General features: G+C 37.6%; 1 protein-coding gene across 1 annotated transcript in view; it reads right to left on the bottom strand.

The window, feature by feature from the left end:
• CCDC141 (coiled-coil domain containing 141) overlaps positions 1 to 25,682 on the bottom strand; it is a 301,605-nt gene that overhangs the window by 82,599 nt on the left and 193,324 nt on the right. The window contains exon 8 of the mRNA XM_007936905.1: positions 16,376 to 16,548. Within this exon, the coding sequence (XP_007935096.1) occupies positions 16,376 to 16,548 (173 nt within the window). The remainder of the gene's footprint in view (positions 1 to 16,375; positions 16,549 to 25,682) is intronic.

The raw sequence follows: 25,682 nt of genomic DNA, 5'->3' as shown, positions 1-25,682 counted from the left end.
TTATGCACAGGGAGACAGCTCAGGGGGCAGGAGTGTATGGAGGGATGGACACAGGGAAGAGGTAACTATGGGGAGGAAGTGGGAGGGGAGCTGTTGCATTGTGGTAAACTGTGGTCAATGTCATAAGACCAAGTATATGTGAACTGCTGTATGGAAAGTTAATTTTCTCTGTAAACCTTCACCTAAATCATAATTAAAAAAATAAAAAAGAAAGAGTTTGATTTAAAAAACAGAACAAATGCATCAACCAAGATGAAAGATGCATACTCCCACCTCTGACTTGCCTGTGTGTGGCTCTACCCAAAATGCCTTCCATCTGTTGCAGTCAGATGACATTTTACTCACTAACCTTAGAATAGAGCCCTTCTTCACCCCAAGGAGGTGTAGCTGGGACACAGACTTCAAATAGGCTACTTCCTAGAAAAACTGATCCTCAGTAACCAGCTCCAGCCAAGCTTCTTGGTGCCTGTTCAAGGTACTCTTTATATGCCTTGGTTTTTACACACACACACACACACACACACACACACAATATGGCTATCAGCCAGCTTTGGGCTTACCCTTCAGTCCCAGCCACGAAGTCACAGGTCAGAGCACAGACTTTCCCTCTCACTCGGACTGTGACTTGCTCTGACATCCCCAACCCCTCCCAAATTTCCACTTGAATTCTGGTTTTATCTTAATTATGGTGTTCTGACTCAAAGCTCAGATGGAACCCAAGCTTCTCTTTGGCCTTTCACATATAAAGTAATCTCTCCTCCCTCTTCTGAAATTATGTCCCTCAGACGGATAGTGACATGGAAAATAGGGATTGTGGACTTACGTTTCTCCTAAGTTTGCATATAATGCTTGCATAGAATGTTACATAATATTGTATTAAATAGTTACTATTTAATGAATTAGTGCAACAAGTTTAAGTGCATTACATGCATTATTTCATATAGTCCTTAAAATCACTTTGTGAGGTATAAATCACTAACTCCAATATTTAGCTGAAAAAAACGGAAGCTTCTGAGGTAAGATAACTTGCCCAGAGACATACAGCTGGTATGCAGCAAAGCAGGGATTTAAGGGTAGACCTCTTTAATATCCAAATCTATACATGTATTATATTTAATAACAGTTTATTGAATTTGTGTTCGAGTTTAAATCTTCGTTTTCAGTAATGCTTTTCTACTCAAATTTCAGGAATCACAAATAACAGTTTTTAACTATTAAAAACTATTACTACTAATAATACAAACAATTATTGAGCACTTACATCAAGACATTATTCTTAATGTTTTAAGTAGTCTGTCTTCTAACTCTCATTATACCCCACGAGTTTGATATAATTTTAAAGGTGAAGAAGCTGAGGAAGAGAGAGGCTAATTAACATGCCATGGTCACAGAGTTACTAAGTGACAGAGCTAGGATTTGCTCTAGCTGTTTGAGCTCTTCATCTGATCCCCAAGTCTTTCCCACCTCACAGTACTTTTTCTGGGTCTGAAACAGCTTGACAGAGGGCTGGGTGATGTTTTACTCTAAGGCTTCATATTCCCTTGAGTTGAGTGTTGATGCTATCATAGGAACAAGATACTCTTGCAATTGGCTTGGTTAGGTAAGGCAATGTCTGTCGGTAGTTTGTGAAGCAGCCACTAGAGGGGCACAGTGTCTTGTTAAAATTACATATGAAGTCTCTCCAGCACTGGAAACAGAAAAGGAGAATAAAACCAAATCAAGCCTTCCTTCCATAAAAGTACTGCTCCTTAGTAACATTCTCTCTTTCAGTAGGTGAATCACAACTCAGCACTCAATTTTTCAATGACCTAGGAGAGTCTTGTCTTTTTTGTGGTAATTTACTCCTCATCTAATATACCCCACTAGTTTGTAAATTCTTTAAGAGAAATGATGGTATTCTATTCACTCATTTTATCCTATTCATATAGCAGCACATAGCCCTGCTATATGAATAGGATATATAAATAATATAATAATAAGATTAATAAGAAATCAATCCACATTTTCAAATTAAAAAAAATTATTTGATCAAAGGTTATGGAAAGATAAGACATGGATTTAACAATGAGAAGAAGCACAGTTACTGTATTAAAAATGACACTTTGTGTCCAGCAGTTTTTAAATTATAATACTGACTTTACCCTTTGACAACTTAGAGACATTTTAGGCAATCCAAAGACTACTCAATTTCTTATTTGGTATGCTTTAGCATTTATGGTTAGGCTCAGTCAAGTTTATCATTTTTGGTTTGGTTCAATTGATACTTCCCTGTTGTATTTAAAGACTTAGAGGGACAGATTAAATTGCTTTGTTCTGCTGTGAAAATCAATGAGTACAGCCTTCAGTATGGATTACACCTCAAAATAAAGAAAACAAAAATCCTTACAACTGGACCAATAAGCAACATCATGAGAAACACAGAAAACACTAAAGTTGTCAAGGATTTCATTTTATTTGGATCCACAATCAACACCTATGGAAGCAGCAGTCAAGAAATCAAAGAACATATTGCATTGGGTAAATCTTCTGCAAAAGACTTCTTTAAAGCGTTAAAAAGCAAAGATGTCGCTTTTAAGACTAAGGTGTGCCTGAACCAAGCCATGGTATTTTCAATCACGTAATATGCTTGGGAAAGCTGGACAATAAACTAGGAAGACTAAAGAATTGATGGCCTTTGAATTATGATGTTGGATAAAAATACTGACTATACCATGGACTGCCAGAAGAATGAACAAATCAGTCTTGGAAGAGGTACAGGCAGAATGATCCTTAGGAGTGGGGATGGCGAGACATGGTCTTACGTACTTTGGACATTTTATCAGGAGGGACTAACCCCTGGAGAAGGAGATCATGTTTGGTAGAGGGTCAGAGAAAAAGAGAAAAACCTTCAATGAGATGGATTGTCATGGTGGTTACAACATGGGCTCAAAATAGTAATAATTGTGAGGACAGTGCAGGACCAGAGTTTCGTTCTCCTGTACACGGGTCACTATGACTCAGCACCAACTTAACCGCAGTTAACACCAACAGCCCCGTGTTATTAATTTTTGCTTCCAGGGAGTACTGTACCCTTCCTTGTAGTTCAGACCCCTTCCTCAGAGCAAGGACTTCCCAACCATCTTATTCATCCTAAAACTAAAGCGAACACACAAACAACTGCTATCAAGTCAATTCTGACCCCACAGAACAGAGGTGAACTGTCCCATAGGATTTCTAATGCTGTAAATCTTTACAGGGGCAGACTGCCACATCTTTGTCCTACAGAACAGTTGGGGGGTTTGAAATACCAATCTTTCAATTAGCAACTGAACACTTTAACCACTGTGCCACTAGGGCTCGTCCTATTTTCCTCTATGTTCTAAATGTCTCCCATGTGGAAGAAAGGTTAGTGATCTTTTCCTTTTCCCCAGTTCCCTACTGGACTATACCCATCATACTCCTAGTCCCAATACCACTCTTGTGGAGATTCCTTAAGGAAAATCGACACTGCAGGTTACAATCAGCCCTGTTGCCATCATTTTCAGTTAGACATTTTATAAGCTGACTCAGGACTTGTCTTTGAACATTCTAAAACATTTTTAAACATGTATAGCATGCACGTTGGTAATTTCCTCGGAGCCTGAAAAGCAGATGGTTTGATCAAAGGAAAGATACAACCTCACCCTCTGCCAGTAATTCTCACATGAACAGAAAATAAATTCATATAATTCCATAGGTCATGCAGGAATGAATCCTATTACTTCACAGTCATATTAAATAAATGATGAGGCAAAGACTGAAGGTAGGTAACAGAAACTTGGTTGAACCACAATGTCATGCCCTGTCAATCTGGTCTAATTCTGATGCAACACTACTCATTTGCTGCCTGATTTGAGGGAGTAGTGCTAACAGTCTGCTGGACTTCTAGCTCTCATAGTCTGTGGCTCTATAATTCGCACTGAAAATATTGACTTTTGGGGCTTTCTCAATGAGGTAGTGCCTGTTCTGTGATGTGAATATGAGGTGCATTAGAATATTCCTCATGTTGATTTTGACTTTTCAAACCACCATAGACACTCAGAAATGACAGACAGTGAAGGCTTCTTCAGACATTTGTTAGAAATTCCATAATGGGAGTCTTTTCTCCCTTATTTCTTGATCCACTAGAGAGGGGAAAGGAAGCAGAAGAGAATGATTAATTAATTTTTCCCCAAAGAGTAGAGCTACATTGACTTCTAGCTCAAGAATAGACTGTCCTATTTGCTATACGGGAGCAGTTGTCCTGTCTCTCCATCTGTCACGATCAGACCTGGGACAGAGGAGCAAATCCCAATATTAATGTGTTCTCATGATTCTTTCTGGAAAACAGCAAGTTGCTTTCAAACTTTCATAAATTACTACTGGCAGAACCAGATGGTAAAGACTTGACAGTTTACTCTGTTCACCAGAAGGAATCAGCTGGTTATATTTTTCTTTTTGTCTATGGACAAATTATACTTTATAAATGAAAAAACAAAATCCTTATCTTTAATTTGCTTCTTCTTTAAACAAGGACCCAAACAATGGTTATCTTCATGTTTATGATCTTTATTTTGTCAGAAACAACGGTAGCACTCTAGTTTTCATCCCGACTTTGAAAAAGTGTCATTTGTACTGTAGAGTGAAATGCATGTTTTCACAATAATTTATTTTTTCTGATTTAAGGTATATATATTGAGAATCTCTTCCCATCAAACAAAAACATCACATATGTGTACATATGCACGAGCAAACATTCATGCACACACACAAAATCTTTTGCACACATATAACAACGAAGAAACACACATTTTTAAGTGGGGCTGAAGGGACAGTCCTCCTGGGTCCTGTTCTGGACAGGCAGAGGTAGTCAGGAGTTCCATTCCTTTGAGGGCACAGAGATCAAAGCATGTCCTACATGAAAGGCACTACAGCTGGAATTCTATCTGAAATCAGTAACAGGAAATGAGGTTCTCCCCAATTGTAAAGGATTTTAAAGTACTCTAGAGTTAACTACTAATTGGAGGCCATTGAATCAGATACAGACACAGCAGAGCAGTCAGGAACCACACCAAGACAGCGCTTCCCCTGGTTTCCTAACTGCATCCTGAGAGCTGCAATATCTCAGGGGAGCTTGTGTGACCCTGATCAAACAACCAAAGATTAGTTCGGGACCACAGGCCCTGTATAAGTCCAGATGGAGGTCACTGCAAATCTGTTAAAGAGGAAAAAGCAAGACGAGGAAAACGAAGCAAACAATGAACACCTACCACTCTAGATGAGAGTGCAACACAAAATATCAAGATGAGAAAAATCAATAAGACACTCAGTACAAGAGACAAACATACTCCCGCTGAACTGAAGTAGAGCAATCTGAAATTTTAACATAAATACACCTAAGATCATCAAAAAGATAAAGGAAAAACCAACATCCATAATAAAAGAACAATAAACTAGGGGGAGGGGAAGACCTGTCAGAAATTAAACAAAAAAGAATTAATAAAATCCTAGAAATGAAACCAATATAGTTATTAAAACTAACAAATATCAGTGAATGAACACAAAGGTAAAATTAACAAAAGAGAAAATTAGTCTAAGGAATTCACTCAGAATGCAATGCAAGGAGCTAAAGAGATGAAAAATATAAAAGACAAGAGAAGTGAAAGCCTGAGAAGTTCCAACATTCTTCTAGCAAGAGTTATAGGAGAAAAGAGGGAATAGTGGAAAAGCAATAAAAAGAGCTAAGTGCTAAAAAATTTCCACAATTTATGACATAAATCCTCAGATAAAAAAGGGGACAATAAGAGCTAACCAGATAAATGCTCTCATTTGAGATAACATGGAAAATCTAAAAATGTTTTATACATTCTTTCCAAAAAGATTTCTCTTTGCAGTCTTTTGTCCCCCTACAAAATCAGTATGATGCCATATACACAGTTTGAATCCTACCTTTATTTACTTGAAATTATATTGTGAGGATAATCATTATGTCTTTAAATATTTTTTGAAGAGCACCATTTTTTATTTGGCTTCAAAATATTTCACTGTATGTTTGGCCCTTAAGCTATTCAAACATTTCCATATTTAAGAGAATATTTAGGTGGGTTTCAGGTTTGCACTATTATAAATAGCACTGTGATAGACATATTGTTCATAAACGTGTCCCCTTACCTCTTCAGTGTGTGTATGTCTGTGTATGTTTTCCTCCTAAACCGTCTAATCTGAGAGAGCTCTTCCTTAATTGCCCAGGGCTTTAGATTTCTGCCCATTAATCAGGCTTCCTCTGTAGGTTCTGAGTTCCAGATCTTTCTACTCTGGAATCCTTGTTACTTCTTGGTCTTTGTGAGAAGACAGATCAGCATGATAAACTGATAAATTCATACCATAGCGAGCAACTCCTGGATATTTTATAAGAACTTAACCTAGACATTCCTAGATTTAACAGAAAGTATAAACTTTAGTTGTCTTCCATTCTAAGAGTTTCAGAATGATAAAAATCTAACAATGTTAACAGGCCCAGATTGCAGTTATGACATTTACTCAACCTCTAAAAAGAATGCCTTAATATAGATATGAAAATATTTGGAAAGGAGCTGAGTTAACACTGTCATAAGGACTCAAATTTGTAATTTTCTAAATTTCAGTATCTGACATTTACTATATAAATGCATCATCAAACTTAAAAAAAAAGAAAAAAACAGTTAGTTTAAGTTTAAATGACTGGCAGAATTATAAAATGCAATCATAGATGAATCTACTAGGCCAAGGAAAATTATGTTTGTTTCTTTGTTTTACTTTGTCTCCAAACCAAAACCAAACTCACTGCCATCGAGTAGCATCTGACTCATAGTGACCCCTCCTTGGGTTTCTGAGGCAGTATCACTACGGAAGTAGATTGCCCAATCTTCCTTCTGTGCAGCAGCTGGTGGGTTTGAACTGCCAGCCTTCTGGTTAGCAGTCAAGTACCTTAGGTACTGTGCCACCAGAGCTCTTTTATTTTGTTTAGGGGTAAAGATTGCTATTGTTTGTTTGCCATTAAGATATTTTTTTAGTATTGCTATGGATTTAATTGTATCTCTTAAAAATCATTACCTGTGATTATTATCAAATTTGGGAATGTGTTTCTTTGTTATGCTAATGAGGCAATATTTGTATAGGGTGTTTTAAGTTAGTATCTTTTGACATGTAAGAGTAGATTGAGCAAGCAACAAAACAAGCAAGGAGACAGGGGGGAAGACAGATGCCAGGCCACATGAAGATGACCAAGGAATCAGAGGACCAGAAGCTGAAAAGAGAAAAGAATCTTCCTCCAGAGTCTCAGTTACTCTAGAGCCGGCACCCTAAATTCAGACTTCTAGCCTCCTAAACAGTGAAAAAAAAAATCTGTTTGTTAAAGCAACCAACTTGTGGTATTTCTATTATAGTAGAACTAGATAACTAAGACAAGTATTTTCACTATGATAGAATCTTCTTTTACACGTCATGCCAGCTCCTTAATATTTCAAATCAGTCCACCTAGTACGTAAGTATTAAGTTAAGAAAACATAAAAGAAGTTTCCTGCCTGGTTTCAACCTCCAAGGTAGTCAGGATCTGGAAGAGGAGATGATACTGGCACAAGCAAACAACTCAGGAATGATTCAGAACACCACAGAATGAAAAGTTAAGCCACAAGACACTAATGAATGCAAAGAAATTCAAAGAAAATATTATGTGGGAGGGATATACTCTCTTCTTGGTCCCAAGATTGGGACCCTTCTTCCATCTTAGGCTATCACATTCAACTGTGCATGGCCCTCCTGGGTCCTAATCCTTCACTCCATCTTTCCTGACCACACAAGCTGGATTCTGTCTCCCTTCTCTGAAGAGGTGGCCCCAATGCCCACCGTCTCCATGGCTCCCTTGGAAACTGAAGCACATTCCCATGAGAGGGAGTTCCCTGACTGGATGTTAGTGAGGTTCTGGAGAGTCAACACCAGATATAAAACAGTCCTTCATGTGAGGCCTGGTACTAAAATGTCATATGAGATATTAACATGTAGGTATAATAATTTTGTGGAACGATTTTAAAGAAAAACTTCAGTGTATTGGGACTGGAACTGAAACTAAAAGACAGATGGACTCCATCCAATTAAAGTGCAGTAGAATGAAAAAGAATCCATGTTCACTAAGTAGTCAGACTCCTTGTTATTGATTAAGTTAACAAAAGCAGAAGGCAGACAGAGCTAGCCACCTAACACAGAGGCTTAGACCCGGATTCAAATACTAATTCTATCACTCACTATCTATGTAACCTAGGGTAAGTTGTTTGACTTCTTATGTCCCGGTTTTCTTATGTGCAAAACAAGGACAATGATAATAATAGTGCCCATATCACAGGGTAGCTGATGATTTTGTTGTTGTTATTTGCCATCGAGTCAGCCCCGACTCATAGCGACCCCTCCTTGGGTTTCCGAGGCAGTATCACTACAGAAGTAGGAATGCCCAACCTTCCTTCCAAGGAGTGCCTGGTGGGTTTGAACCACCAGCCTTCTGGTTAGCAGTCAAGTCCCTTAGGCACTATGCTACCAGAGCTCTCCTAGCTGATGATTAGATTTATTAATGTACATTAAGTACACAAGTGTTTGCTATTATTGCTACAGCACTTGAACAGTCTGGCTTACACTTAACTTTCTGATGTTGTCTTATGCTCTTCTTCCCTTGATGCCCTCTGTTCCAATCACACTGCTCACCTGCTGCTGCTCAGCCTGGTTGACCCATCTTCCAGATATTTATTTGGCAGATCTTTTTAAAGAATCCTTTCCTGACTACATTGTCGAAAGTAGTATCCTCACCCCTGTCACTCTCTCTTCCGTTTCACAGTTTATATTTTTTGATACTCATTGCTGTATAAGATAATGTCATTTATTGATTTACCTGTTGGTTGACTGCTTTTTCCACCATAACATAAAGCAACAAGAAAATAGATACTTCACCTAATGATTAGAGGCTGGAGAGTATCTCATACCCAACAGACATTCAATAAATAGTTTGGGAATGAATAAACAAATGAAAGAATTAAGTTCTGACTGAAGATTTACTACCATTCACAATATCAAGCAAGGGAAATAACAGTAGCCAATATAAGTGAAGTTCATGGGAAGAGAAAGCAAAATTGCAATTAGCTCCTATTTTCATTTTTCTGCAAAATATGAAAATATGAAGAATTATAATTAAGAAAGTAATATTAAGTGTTGGATCATAAACAATACTTAAAGACATACCAAAGCAAAATAGTCCGCATGACATTTTTAAGCATAAATCCATCATGATAAAGAAGGATGAAAAATGGTACTGTCTTTTACATAAGGACAGAAATTTAGTCAATATTGACTAAGTTTGCTTGCACAGTCTAACTTAATTTTAGCAAACAGGAGAGGAAAATAATCACTTAACAGGAATGGTACTATGAGTATTTATATGTTTTTGAACTCTGAATTGGAAAATGTGCCAAGGAAAAAAAAGAGAAACCAATTATGGAAAACTCCATCCTCAGCACTTCCAACCAGCAGCAGCTTCCTGTGGGTTAATAAATGGCACAATTCTGCTTGATAGTGCCTAAGGCAACTGACTGCTAACCAGAAGTCTGGTGATTCAAATCCACCAGCCACTGCTGGGCAGGAAGGTTGGGCAATCTACTTCTGTAGTGACATCACTTCGGAAAACCAAGGAGGGGTCGTTAGAAGTTGGATCTGACTCAATGGTAGTGAGGTGGTGGTTGTTTTTTTTTTTTTTTTTTTTTTTCAGTTTGTTCTTTCTTTAGAAACAGGGCTCAAGGATGATGCCAAGCCAGGCCTAGGAAGAGATAAGGTGAGAAGAAACTGGAAGCTTCCAATTTCACTGTAACTTTAAGTTTGACCACTGTTACACATGATTGTGGGCAATGTGCATCATAACTAATTGCAAAGAAGGGTAATATAACACCTTTCAAATTAAAGTATGTTCAGGTTATGTGAAATGCACAGATTTTATCGTTAAGCTGTAAGAATCCAATAAACTATTTAACAATGACTTGGAATCATTAAGGGCTTATAAGCAAGAAATTAAAAAAGGCAAAGAAACATGTCAATAACCACTATACTGTGAGGCTGCTAGAACTTCAAATGGGCTTGATTTCAGTGTTGCAAACAAGTGAGTCTGGTCCTACTAAAGTAACATATCAGAACTTAAATTCTAAAGCAGTTGGTCTGTGGAAGGCTGCGGTCTGCAATGGGAGCCCCAACTTCATTTTGAGGCTTGACATAAGTTTCAGGCACCCAAACCCTTTGCCATTGAGTCGATTCTGACTCATAGTGACCCTTCAGGTAAATGCTCATTATTCCTGTTTCAAATACAACCTTCTTCTGTTAACAAACAGGCAACTTGGTGCAGCTGATTCTACTGTAAGCATCTGAAACCATCACATGACTCAGTATTTTGCTGTTAAAGGTGTTTAGAAGATAAAAAAGAGAAGTGAAGTACTAATTGTTTATTGAGCACTTTATATATACCAAGGAGCTCTGGTGATGTAGTGCCTAAGGCATGTGACTGCTAACCAGAAGGCTGGCAGTTCAAACCCACCAGCCACTCCTTGGAAGGAAGGTTGGGCAATCTACCTCTGTAGTGATACCACCTCGGAAACCCACGGAGGGGTCGCTATGAATCGGATCCATCCCCACAGCCAGTGAGTTCAGTTTTTTTTTTTTTTTCTTTTAGTTATATATGCCAAAAGTAATCCTATCTCTTTCAATTGAAAAAAAAAAAACCTCTATGAAATGTACATCTCCATTTTACCGATGAGGAAACTAAGGTTCAGAGAAGTTAAGTTTAAAAGTCATAGCATGGTTTTGCCCCTCAGCATAAATAAAACTCCTTTGACACTAAGCCTAAAGTTTCTTAGCCACTTCAGCTTTCAAATACTTGGTGATAGGAAGCTTTGTTTTATTTCCTAACAGGCTGGCTTGCAGTCGGAAGTTTTGGAAATCTTCATGTACAAGTTCAGTAATGTGTAATTTTCTCTGCTGAAATTTACATATACTGCCATTGCAACCATCTAAAACCCACAGTCAGGAGCTCTGGTAGTGTAGTGCCTAAGGCACTTGACTGCTAACCAGAAGGCTGGAGGTTCAAACCATCAGCAACTCCTCAGAAGGAAGGCTGAGTGATCTACTTCCATAGTGATACTGCCTCAGACACCCAAGGAGGGGATTGCTATGAGTCAGGTCTGACTCGACGGCACATAACAACAACAATAACAACAAAACCCACAGTCACTCCTTCAGTAGCTGCAACCGGAAATCTTCACAGGTTCTAGTTCTTTCACACAATGGTGACTCACCCTGCTGAACAGATTCATTAGATGAGGAAGGGAAGTAAGTCCCAAATGGAATGCATGGGATTGAGGTCAGTAGCTATGTGTGGCTCTCCTTTGCAACTGAAACTCTAATGCATTTCAATTCAGTTTTTAATGGATTTCTATTCAACATCTACCTTTCTAATCAAAAATGTCCTTTGCCAAGTAATGATTTCCTTCTACCTTCTGTGCCTTCTGTAAAATGGAAGTAATATCGATTTGTAAAGTATTTTGAAATCTCAAAGATCAAACCACCTTGGAACTTACATATCCTGGATGTTGATAGAAACCGTACTGCTAATTATTTTTGTTTAAATTCAGTTACCAAATCATTAATTTAAGTTTCCTGAAATGGAACTTAATTATTGCTTGGTCTATTAAGACCTAATCAAAAGTTGGAAGTCCAGAATTATAGATGTTCTTCTGAAAAACAATATTTATGTAAAAATTAACGCTACAAAAAGCAAAGGAGGCAAAAAGAACAAGGCTAGCTAAGTAAATAATACACAGCTCCCCTACAAAATAGATGGCCAAAAACAATAACTAAAACCCCAAAGACAAAATGCATGTAAAAATAAAAGTAAGTCTTCCCTTAATAAAAGTAAATCATTACTGATTACAACAAATAGGGAAAAATTTAGCATTAATAAGTTGTGATTAGCTTTCTAATCCCAGAATCTAAACATCAAAACTGAAGTAAGAATAAGACTGATTCTCCTGCCTTATACCACTAGAAAAATGGGCAAAATATAAGAAATAATGGTTTCCAGACATTACATAACAAGTCTCACAGGATTATGATTTTTGAGAGAAGGGAAACAAATGAGATGATCTTACAATTGTATCAGTTTACTGCTGGAAGGTAATTTTCAGACATAGCTCATGGAAAGGGAACCCCAAAAGAGCCTGAGGTCTTGCTGAGTTAAACAGGCAGAGATCAGAGTTCTGAGAGTCCAAGATGCTTAGAATTTGTGGGACAGGATACCGGACAGGATACCAGACAGGAGGGAGCAATACAGAAACAGAACTGAGAGATTTTGGGACAAGTCTTTGGCTGTATGGATGAAAAGAAACTATCTAAGGCCAAGAAAAGAACCACAAGGGAAGAGTACCCCAAATAGACCAGAAATAATATATATCTGTGCTTTGAGACCCACTTGCTAAGACTTGAGATGGGACCATCTCCCAATTATATCTGGAGACCTCACCTCTATTGGGTAAATAATGTAACTTTGGTGTTAGTTCTTGATTCCTGAGAAAGAACCTCTAAACTGTTTGAATTTCTCTAGTGATTGAAGTATCTTTAATGAGGTCTCCAGACTACACCTGAGGGTCTATCCTCGTTGCCTCCTTGATGGGGGCTGGCCAGATCAGAAAGACCCACTTTATGATAATTAGCCCAACCTCAGGCAGGGGATGCAGACCATACCAGTGACACTATCAGAGGAGGCAACACCAAAATGATTATCTATAAAATTTTTTTCAGGGTTTCAGCAGAAATTTATTATTTTTATAAAAATATCCTAGTAGTTAGGTATAACAGCAAAAACATTTTTCATAAGCCCAGCTTACCTCTATCTAATATATCTACAAGGCTAAAACTCTATGCTCATTTACTTTTTGAACCTTCCAATGTGCTCAGGTCAGAGCTGCCATTATTATTCAATTACAATCATGTTTCAAATCTCCTGATTTCATCTGTATGTGCTACAAACACATCTGCTGTTTCCATTGCTGCTGGTGTCTTTACAGTCACTGTTTTTGTCAAATTTTCTGGTGTTTTAGCTACAATATTGTGGTAATTAGTATTTGTGAACCTGTAGCAATAACTTTTATGAGACTGAAGTAGTAATTAAGGGAGAAAAATCAAAAAGGCTTCCACTCAGTTACTAACATTATAACTAACAACACTGTAAGGCAATGTAAAGATTTTACAGAACAATTTTGTGGTTAGTATTCATATAATCAAACAAATATTAAATTTCGGCAGTTTACAACTTTATCACTATCACATTTTATTCTATGATTAAAATTGATAATAAACATTATTAAGGATTCTGCATGGTCTGTTATGAGAGAAAGTCCATGGGGGGGGGTGGTGACATTATGAGTTACCATACTGGCTGACACCAATCATAGTAACATCACTGGGGCTGATGCAGTCAACCATGCCTAGGTAATGAGACTCTCATAAAAGTCTGGACAGGGAAGCTCCATGGGCTTCCTGGTTGGAGAAATACATTGTTTCTTGGGAAGGTGACACATGCTTTTTGGAACCTGAAAACTCTGTGACCTCGCCCTAAGCATCTCTTTTTCTGCTGGTCCTAATTTGTATCCTTTATTTAAAAAAACCCTCTAATCATAAGTATAGTGCTTTCCCGAGTTCTGTGAGTTGTTCTTATAAATTATTGAAACCTGAGGGAGTAATGGCAATCAGTAAGTGAGGGGTGCCCTGAAGACCTCCGAGCTTTCTGCTAGTATCCTAAGGGAATAGATGGAATCCCAGAATTTGTAGCCAGCAGGTCAGAAGTGAGGGCTGGAGACACCCACAAGCTTGCAGCTGGTGTCTCAGGTCTTAGGCAGACTTGGTAGTCTGGAGGGCTGTGCCTTTTTAATTTATTTAGTGGAACAGATTGAAATTGGATTGAATGAATTCCTTCCTTCAATAATAGATTGTATACAACCTTGAGTGGTGCAAGTGGGACTGCTAGACTAAAGGTGGGAGGTCCAAACCCACCCAGTGGCCTTGTAGAAGAAAGGCCTGATAAACAACTTCCATAAAAGAAAACCCTGTGGAGCAGTTCTCCTGTGTAACACACAGGGTTGCCATGAGTCAGAATCATCTGCAGGCCCATGGGTTTGAGTTTTTGTTTTTCAACTGATCCCTCCAACTATTTAATACAGTCATCACATGACTCAGATCAGTGTACCATGAATATGTTGACTCCAGGCACAAGTGCCTTACCCCTCATAGAGTATCTTCACCATGGTCTGGACTTTTGTACATTCTGGAAAACTGAACCTTTAATGGGGGTAGGGAGAGAGAAGGTCCTGTAACTATACTCTGGGCCCAGACAGAACTGTGCTGGGTCTACTGGAATTGAATGGACCCCATTACCTAATGCATGACTTGGAGCTGAAGTAAGAAAACTAAAACCAGACTCATTGCCCTATAGTCAATTCCAACTCATAGCAACCCTACAGGACAGAGTAGACTGCTCCACAGGTTTTCTTTACAGAAGCAGGCTACCACATCTGTCTCCTGTGGAATAACTGCTGGGTTTGAATTTCCAAACGTTTGGTTAACAGCCAAGTGCTTAAATCACTGCACCATCAGTTTTTCTTAGTGCTAAAGTAAATAAACTTAATAGTCACAGTTCTTATTGTTAATTTTTCAAAAAGGAGACTCATTTGCCCTTCAGCTTTTTGGCTCTTGCTGGAAGATCTTGGATTATTCCTAATGTTCGTTTTGTGTGATCCCATAGCAACATCATAAACCCTGGATTAAATATCACTGTCTGGATACAGACTATCTTCTGAAAAAACAATTCCCCAAACCTAAACTTACCATATCAACACTTATAAGCATATCTAAAAGAGAACAGAGAAAAGGTTTTAAATGCATACAAAATAATTTTATCATATACCATTTATCTCCTTGCTCTACAAATTGAATGTTTTTGAGTTTCAAAGAGGCCGTGGGTATGGAAAATGAATTACTAGGCTTAACCCATTTGCACATATCTTTTTGTCCCTCTCTGTCAAAACATAAACCCTGTCTTTATTTCTTCGTAGCCAGTATCTGTTTCACCATCTGTCCTGCCATCTCCTCTTTTCCCCAATCCCTGTCCTTTCTCATACTTTGCCATTGCATTCTCTTTCTGATTCTCAAAGTCCTTCTTTCTCCTAATTACCACTCAACTCTAAGCTTAGAGTGATGTACTTACTGTACATGCTCCTAAAAATGACCTGCCTAGCACACTGGTTAAAAGTATGGGATCTAGGACCTTACACTTAGATTCAAACTCTAGCTCTACCACTAATTGGCTGTGTGAGTTTGTGTAAATTACTTAACCTCTCTGTGTCTATTAAATTATTTGGAAAAGGAGAACATCAATAGTATATGCCTTGTAGATGGCAATGAGGATTGATAATACTCCTCAAGCTCTTAACATAGCACTTGGCCCATGACAAGTTCTCTGTTGATGTGAACTATTATTAGTAATATCACCTTTTACTTGGGGTTTTTAGTGCATCACGAATGTCATAAATAAAAGGGAATTCTGGTATTTTCATTTAAAAAGGGAAAGGACGGACTCAAGGCTCATGAAATAGCAGGCGGAAAGAAAGCCTATGGGGATGACAGAACATAAGCAGCACGGGGATCTGCAGCTGTTTTCTGTTTTCTCCATTTCCTCTCCCCTGTTCAGAAGGAAGTAGTGAGGAAGCTTTTGCATCAGTGGGTTCTTGGGCTCAGAATATGGCCTCACTTCTAGATGAGCAATGTTGTGTTAAAAATTTCTGTTGGCCAAAATTCAATAGATCCTCTTAAGCCATGTTATAATGCAGCAAAACATCAGAAGCAGAAAAAAAAATCATGTGAACTTATTTTTTCTAGGTTATGGAACATGTGAAGGAGCCCTGGTTGTGCAGTAACTAAAGTGCTCGGCTGGTAACTGAGAAGTAAGTGGTTTGAACCCACCACAGGGAAAGATGAGGAATCTACCTCCACAAAGATTTACAGCTTTGGAAATCCTATGGGGCAGTTCCTCGGAAGGAAGATGGGGCAATCCTACTTCCGTAGTGATACTTCCTCGGAAACCCAAGGAGGGGTCGCTATGAGTCAGGTCCGACTTGAGGGCACATAACAACAACAACAACATGGGGCAGTTCTACTCTGTCCTTACAGGATTGCTGTGGGTTGAATTGATTTGTTGGCAATAGTTTTGGTTTGACTTAGAAATTGTGAAAAAGCTTGTTACACTGAAGAAGAACTAGACTGTACTCACCTGTAAACGTTTACTTGGCTAATTAAGGCTTGTCCCTTTTGCAAAGCATCAGCTGTGCAGTCTTTAATTTCTCTGTATAATTCCTCATGCCTCGTTGCCAAGACAGGCAGACTTAAACCTTCTGATTTAAGGAGCTTAAGGTAAGCTTCAACTCTTCCAAGTACATCAAATGCCTGCCAAACAAAACATACTTTCATTTTCAGCTTTTCTAGTTGAAAATCAACATCAATGTGTATATAAAATACTAGAGATGAAGCTAGGCTTTTAAATTTATTATGATCACAAATTTATTATTTGATCACAACCAAAAATAATAATCTTAGTTTTGGAAAACAGTTATATAGCTTTAAGGATGCATTTAGAAAATGTGATTATAGCTTAGTTCAGCAGAGATAAATATCAACACCATAAAATTACCAAAACAGTTTAAATTTAGAATATATCCACATGACACAAACAGTTGTTATTGTACAGAATTGAAGTGTCTGGTTTTTTTGGGGGTTTTTTTGGTACATTTACACTACGCACATATAATGTATATTTAAAAAAATATTCTTTAGCCTTTCATAACCTAAATGTTTCTGTAATATTCTTAAAAGATAATTTCTCAATAAATTGCAATTTCAACTTGAAACACTGAAGAAATATTCAGAGCATTACTAATGTATTTTTCTCCCTTGCCTTTTCAAGTGTAAGACCTTTGGCCTACTCCATCCAAGACATCCATCTGTCTATAGAAGAGATTAGAATTTGAACCTGAATAGTATATAGAGAAAGATGAAGGTAGTATTTCACTTCTTACATGTAAAACAAGATTATGCAGAAAAAGCATAGTTTTGCAAACAAAGATTATCGAGAGGAAAGTTTAGGAACTCCTTTATTTTCTTTATTAGCAGATCTACAAACAAGCATGGGGGATTCAGTTTACAGAATTCAAAAAGAGTAGAGAGGAGATATCCCATTGGCCATTAAGGCTTTGGAGCTCTGATAACATAGTGCCTAAGGCACTTGACTGCTAACCAGAAGGCTAGCAGTTCAAACTCACCAACCACTCCTCAGAAGGAAGGTTGGGCAATCTACTTCCGTAGTGATACCGCCTCAGCAACCCAAGGAGGGGTCGCTGTGAGTTGGGTCCAACTCAACAGCACATAACAACAACAACAGTATTAAAATGGAGAAGTATATGACATAAAAGCAGTAAAACAGGGCTGTGGAAATAGAAGAAAAGAAGGAGGCAATGTCTGTTGTCTTCATGGGTTTTCTGATCTTCTCATTTTTGAACTTTGACCTGGAAAGCATGCAAGGAGTTAGGTAAATTAACTGAACATTAAGGGGGCACTTGCCACACTGCTCTTTGAAACTACTGAAAAAGGCAATCTTACAAGATGTCCCGTACCAATTTGGGGAATGCCTCAACTTGGTAAGCTTGACAATACCACGTAATGAAGCAGGGGCTTGGCATCCAGCTTTCCTGGAATGTTGAGTTGGGAGCCAGTGAGCCTGACACGGGCCCACCAGAATGGAGTAGGAAGACCCAACAGAAGATGCTGGAGGAAGAGCTCAGAATGCAGAAAATGAGAGGAGATAGCTGCATGAGTCTTGCACCATTGAGACCTGAGAGGTGGGACAGCAAGCTACACTGACTGAAAGAACACTGCTCGAGCCAATGGACAGGCTGCAGCTGTGGAAATGCATAAAAGCACCCATTCCCCTACACCCATCTTAGGGGATGCATCATAATGGCAGAATTGTAACTGGACAAAATTTGAATTTACAAGTTAAATTCCTCAAATGATATCCTATTATGTGTATGTTGATACTCTGTTCTTCCACCGATATCTTCATGTCACTCAAGTCTGCTATTTGTATTTACTTAGAATATCATTACCAAACTATTCCCACTTATTCAGCAGCTGATAGAAAGTAATAATAACTATCCTATGAGTTTCACAATCACTTTTTATTCAGTTAACAAATATTTTAAAAATACATAATACATGCTGCAGTTTAGACCCATTTTCTTTAACAGTCCTGAGAGGGAGCAAGAAATTACCTATTATATGATTGGGGAAACAAAGTCTCAAAGAGACTAAACTGAAAAGTGACATTGCTATTAAGGAGTACAAACTGGGATTTACATCCAATTTTTCTGATCCAAAGGTCTCTGCTGTTAAACTCTGGACTAGGGTACCTTGTAGTAAGGCATTATGACAAAGGAAAGAAGGCATATTCAGAGAAGTATGAAATCTTGGGTGGAGAAGGTGGGGATTTTAAAACTCAATTTTTGTAAATAAATATCTGCCTTTCTTTCTTGTAGGTGAGAAAAGATTCAGAGAAAGGCCAAGAGATTTCTCTTATGCTATAACAAGACTGTCAAAAGCAAAAAAAAAAAAAAAAAAAGCTTTATTAAAGAAACTCTAAACCTAAATAGCTTCCTTATCTGATCCTTCCTCTTCCCCAAGGTTGGCAACCAGGTCAAATGCAACAAGATGCTGATGTTTCAAAAGTAAATGGTTTGAATTACTCTCCAGATCTTTCCATAACTCACTGAAACACCACTTGGCAAAACCCACTGTTTCTAGAATTTTGCTTTAGATTTTAAAATGTTATCGCTTATTTTGAACAAAGTGAGTCTCATCTTAATTGAGCATTAGTTTTAAAGTCAGTATATAAAGCAAAAATCTAATGCAGTAAAAATTACATTTTAACTCCCTTAAATCACTATTAAAAGTTTAATATACAAAGTTTAATATTTACAATAATTCATATTCACATTTGGCATTGACAATCTCTTAGCTGGACTAAAGGGAGAAATAAAGGGAAGGTTTATATGTAGATACTGGGCATTCATACTTTTCTTCCTTTAAAATAATCTCGAATGCCTAGTTTAAATAGAAAAGGATGGAGAATTCCAAAATACTTGCTCCTTGTCTATGAGTTTAACTCCATTCTGTTTTAATATTAAGCCATTATAACTTTCATTTCATTATAACATTACATTTGTTGTTTTGAGAATTAAACAAGAGAAAATATATAAAAGTAACTAGGGCATGATGGCAAGACAAGTAGTTAGGTACTCAGAAAATATTTTCTGGCTGCTACTCTAAATTTTGATTGATTTGACACATCTTTGAAGAGTCACTGAGAAGAGTTTGGCCACTTGCTGCCTGTCATTCGACCCACATGGACCTTTCCTCCTGTGGCCCCACTGAACAACTGCTACTCTCATATCCTTGGATACTGCTGTCATCTTCACAGGAGTTAGATTCCAAAGCCACACACACATCACATACATGTGTGATGTGACTCCACCCTATTCCTGAATGTCATCATACAATTATTATTTCTTAATAGCATGAAATAAAATGAACAGCCAAATGTTCACTAGGAGGAAATGATATATCAAGGACCAAAATAATCTAAAACTTGGAATTGAAATAGACAGATTTTATTCCACAGCTTTTTCTCAAAAAGATTAAAGTGTGTTTTACTAACAGTATGTATAACACTTAATAAAACTGTGGCAGTAGGAAGGAGGTGAGTGGTTCTATTCTTTCATTAGCTCAACAAATGATTTTGCAGAATACCTGCTATCTGTAAGGTGGGGTAGGTATCGCAAAGGAGCTTTTTCTTCAACCTTAATCATAGCCTAACCCTAATGGTAGACACAGAAACAGCAGTTGAACTTCACTTTAAAAGCAGACTTTTTTTTTTTTTTTTCAAAGTGAGTAAACTGTCTTTGATTGTCTGAATCATAAGCAAGAGAAAAAGTCAGTAGTAAGATTATTATTTACAAAAGCCAGGTTTTTCTCTCTCTCCTGTTTCATTCTGCAGTCTCTAGCTTTTGGCCAGAAAAAAAGTTAGCAACCACAGTGTTTCTGTCTTTTGAGACATTTATTGGAATCGCTTTCACTTTCTACAAAAATTTAAGGATGGGTTTCTCTGTCTCTGCCTCTGCCTCTCTCTCTCATGCTCCTTCTCTCTCATGCTCAGTGTCCTTAACTTCTCAAGGGTCAGCAATGCCAATTTGCCCCTCAAGCCAATAGTTTTACTCTTTATTTAAATCAAGCTTTCAGAGTTAGTTTTTCTTATCCCACCCATTTGGGTTTGAATTTGATGAGGAACCTATGTGCCAATAACAGAAATGAGCTAAGTATCATTGCTTCTACTTAGTCTACTCCCAAAATAGAACTGAATGCTTTTCTATTTACCCATATCCACAAGGAACCTGATATACTGGACCTAGCCAGGAAAGAATCTCTCTTTGTCCTGCACATAGTACAGAGGAGATTATTTCTAGCAAATAAGAACTCTGTGACCCCCACATAAACGTCTTTGGAATTAATGTTTCCCCTTTAGTTTTCCTCTTTATATCCTCTTCTTTCTTCAAGCCTTATACATGCGGGTCAAATAAAGCATTCATGATTACACTGGAAAAAAACAAGGATATAAGCACAAGGATACTATTTTGTCCCTATGGGTTATAGCAATTCTTAGCCATTTTATACAGAGTGACCTAGTTATTAGGCAGGAAAAAAAAAAAAAAAAAAAAAACAAGATGAATGTGCTTTTTTCAGACCTGCTTTGCAAAAGACTATGGAGTTAATAAAGATCTTTCCTTTTTCCCTTGTTAAGTAGGATCCAATGCAGTCTGCATCCACTCAGATAAAGAAGATAGCAGGCCATGGCACACTTTATTCCTTTAAAAATATCTAGGGGACTATTAATTTAAGCAAGAAACACAAGTCATCCAGCATAGTTCTTTTATCATGCTGCTTTACAAAGATGTTTAGTTAAGGAATATTGTGTTTGTCTCTTGGCTAATTTGAAAGGAGTCAAAACTTAAAAAAAAAAAAAAAATTTTAACTGAAGAACTTGGAAAATGTCCTTTCATGAATCCAGTGACTGGAAGTTGAGTTTGGTTGGATGGAACCTGTATAACTATATCAAAGAAGGATTCAAAATTCAACTTAGCTTCTAATTAGAGCACTGGGTTCCACTGCCTATGGAGATTCGGATTTCTTTTGAGTTCAGTATTTATAAAGATGGAAAACTTCAGTTTCCTTTCCTAAACACCATCTGAGATAACTTCTGGTGATTTTCAGTCTGATTAATTCAGGTCTTGTCCAAATCTGCCAGACCTTTCAAGAGGTGTTGTAAAAGTCAGGACATAAAGGCAAAGTGGTTTTCAGCTCCAAATATTTGCTGCCCTCTACTGCTGATGCTCTGGAGTGCCTGGGAGGTGCAAACTGCTGTAACAACTGGTTTTTACTGCTGCTCCAGACTGTTCCTTGACTTTCAAAAGTTGCTGCCTCCTACTACTGTCTTCCATCTTACAAGAATTAGTGGTGTTAGTTAATGAGATTGTGTTTAAAAACCTTACCTTTTAAAGCAGATTTTTGCCTCACAGTATGAAAAACTGAAAAAACATTGGAGAGGAAAGAGGTTTGAATTGAAACAGGCATGCATCTGAAGCATTTTATCAACTGGGAACCAAGGAAGTTTGCACTGACTATCTCTAACATCCTCAGAGGTTAAGTCCACCTTAACAAACAAACTGACTGCTGTTGAGTCGGATGCGACTCATAGTGACCCCTCCTTGGGTTTCCAAGGTGGTATGGCCACAGAAGTAGATTGCCCAATCTTCCTTCCAAGGAGTGGCTGGTAGTTTTGAGCCTCCAGCTCTGGTTAGTAATCAAATGCCTTAGTTCACTACCTCACCAGAGTTCCTAAGTCCACCTTAGAGATGGATAAACTATACCAAGTTGGAACCCACCAATGGCTCCATGGGAGAAAGAAGAGGCAAGATGTTTCTGCAAATATTTACAGCCTTGGAAATCCTTCTGTTCTGTCCTATAGGGGCACCATTTGTTGGAATCATTTCAATGGCAGTGGCTTATCATTATTATATAGAATGTTAGGCAACTAGTCAGTATGTTTATAATTTCTGATTTCCTTTTAGGATTAAAAAAATATCCATTTACAATGGGCAAAGCATTTTTTTTTCATCTATTCAACAAATATTCATCAAAATCTATAGACCATGCACTCTGTTAGGTGCTGAAGATATGGAAATGAACAAAAGAATTTAAGATATGTTAGAATAGCTGCTGTTATTCATAAGGTTTTCACTGGCCAATTTTTTTCAAAAGTAGACTCTCGTAGTCTGGAAGCTCTGCTGAAATCTATTCACCATGGGTGACCCTGCTGGTCTATGAAATACTAGTGGCATAGCTCCCAGCATCACAGCAATATGCAAGCCACCACAGTACAAAAACTGACAGACAACTGGTGGTAGCAGAACACTGTTTGATGTAGTACTGGAAGATGAGCCTCTCAGGTTGGAAAGCACTCAAAACACAACTAGGGAAAATCTGCCTCCTCAAAGTGAAAAAACAAAAACCAAACCCTCTGCCTTCAAGTTGATTCCGACTCATAGTGACCTCCATTGGGTTTCTGAGGCAGTAAATTGCTACAGTAGTAGGTTGCTCCATCTTCCTTCCATGGAGTGGCTAGTAAGTAAAGTCAACCTTAAATGATGTTGATGCAGTACAGCTTTCAAGCCTCTCATTTTCTGATGTGGCATGCCTCAAAATGAGAAGAAGATGGAAGGAATATGCAGATTTACTGTACCAAAAAGAATTGGTTGACATTCAACCACTTCAGAAGGTAGCATATTGTGAAGAACCAATGGTATTCAAGGAAGAAGTCTAAGCTGCACTGAAGACACCAGTGAAAACAATGTTCCAGGAATTGATGGAACACCAAATGAAATATTGCAAGAAATGGATGCCATACAGGAGGTGCTCATTTATCTATGCCAAGAAATTTGGAAGACAACTACCTGGCCAACCAAGCATAAGAGATCCATATTCATGCTCATTCCAAAGAAAGGTGATTTAACAGAATGCAGAAATCATCTAATAATATTGTAATTTCACACAAGTAAAACTTTGCTGAAGATAATTAAAAAGTGGTTGCAGCAATATAGCAACAGGGAACTGCCAGAAATTCAATTAGGATTCAGAAGAGGATGTGGAATGAAGGATATCATTGCTGATATTAGATGGATCTTGGCTGAAATCACAGAATACCAGAAAACTCTTTACCTATTTTTTTTTTTTTTTTATCTATGCAAAGGCATTAGACTTTGTGGATCATAATAAATTATAGATAACATTGTGAAGAATGAGAATTCCAGAACACCTAATTGTGTTCATGAGGAACTCTTACATAGACCAAGAGGCAGTCGTTCAAACAAAACAAGAGGATACTGCCTGTTTTAAAATCAGGAAAGGTGTGTGCAAGGGTTATATTCTTTCACCATACTTATTAAATCTGTATGCTGAGCAAATAATCCAAGAAGCTGGATTATAGAAGAAGAATGCAGTATCAGAATTGGAGAAAGACTCATTAGGAACCTGCGATTTGCACATCTGCATAACCTATCTGCATAACCTTGCTTGCTGAAAGTGAAGAAGACTTGAAGTACTTACTGATGAAGATCAAAGACTGCAGCCTTCAGTATGGAATACATCTCAACATAAAGAAAAGATCTTCACAACTGGACCAATAAGCAACCTCACGATAAATACAGAAAAGATTGAAGTTCACAAAGATATCATTTTACTTGGATCCACAATCAATGGCCACGGGAGCAGCCGTCAAGAATTCACATGACGTATGGCATTGGGCAAATCAGCTACAAAAGACCCTTTGAAGTGTTCAAAAGCAAAGAGGACTAAGGCACACCTGACCCAAGCCATGGCATTTTCAATCACTTCATATGAAGTCCAGTCCTGGACAATGAATAAGGAAGACCAAAAAAGATCTGAGGCCTTTGAATTATGGTGTAGGTGAATAATACTGAATATACCATGGACTGAAAGAAGAATGAATAAATTGGTCTTGGAAGATATACAGCCAGAATGCTCCTTAGAAGCCAGGATGGAGTGACTTCATCTCATGTACTTTGGACATGTTATCAGGAGGGACAAGTCCCTGGAGAAAGACATCATACTTGGTAGAGTGTCAGCAAAAAAGAAGACTCCTAATGAGATGAATTGACACAGTGACTTCAAAAATGTGCTCAAATATAGCAATGATTGGGAGGATGGCACAGGACTGGGCAGTGTCTTGGTTTGTTGTACACAGGGTCACTATGAGTTAGAATTGACTCAAAGGCACCTAACAACAACAAGAGTAGGTAGTTCAGCATTAAATGCATAAATAATGACAAAATAATGACTAACAATAAGTGCTTAGCTGTTCTATGCAATAGTCATGTATTAACTTATTTACATAGCACAATGACTCGTGAAAGAAGAATAATTGTTGTTCCTGTTTTACAGATAAAAAAGCCAGATGCACAGAGAAGTTAAGTAATTGGCCAAGGTCATAGAGCTAGTACATAGCTGAGCCCAAATTCATACCAAGGAAGTTAGCCTCCAAAATCCATGCACTTAATCACTATTATTTTAGCTATTATATACTATTAGTAGTATAATAATACTACTATTATAATAGTAGTATTATGATACTAAATGTTTCTTTTAATAACCAACAATTTCATTTCTTTATTTATACTCCAGTGCTAAAGATTTTATACTATTAATCACCAATAATAAAATACTTCCTGACATACAGATTAAGTCTACTTTAGAAAAAACAAGACTCATCTTCAAAAACATAAATTGATTTGTCATATGGCAATTTTTTAATTCATGCAACATACTTTTTTAATATATTATAATGATGATTTAGATAACCATTCTCTAAGGAACACAGAGAAATACAATGGAAATAATAAGAAATAAGCAATTAATGCTGCCTAGATATTTGGGAGGTGACATGTTTAGTGACCAAGTCCCTTTATACAACACTACCTGCCTTCTCAGTTTTGATCCAGAGATTGAGCTTGAAAATTATGTTCCTTGTACATTAGTGTAATTATGCTTTCCTTACTCAAAATAATGTCATCCTAATTACCCTGTATCTATCTACACCATCCTTTATTATCATGTAGTGTAGTTTGCCTTGAAATTCTGTGCTTATAGTATTCCACTTTTGATCTTTCAAATAATTATTCAGCATCTACAAAATGGAAGGCACTGTTCCAAGTGTTCTGGTGAACACAAAGTGAAATGGGCTTGTTTCTTACCCCTAAGGAACTTTATACATAATCAAATTATTAATTGGATTAATAATTAATTTAATTAATCACATTATAATAATGTATAATATTATGTATTATCATATATGGGAGCTCTGGTGGCGTAGTGCCTAAGGCACTTGACTGCTAACCAGA

The sequence above is a fragment of the Orycteropus afer genome, unplaced genomic scaffold (assembly GCF_000298275.1).
Source record: "Orycteropus afer afer isolate SDZICR_OR568_19922 unplaced genomic scaffold, OryAfe1.0 scaffold00001, whole genome shotgun sequence".
Taxonomy (NCBI): Eukaryota; Metazoa; Chordata; class Mammalia; order Tubulidentata; family Orycteropodidae; genus Orycteropus; species Orycteropus afer.
Note: the sequence above shows the minus strand (reverse complement) of the source record. Positions and strands in the feature narration are given on the sequence as shown.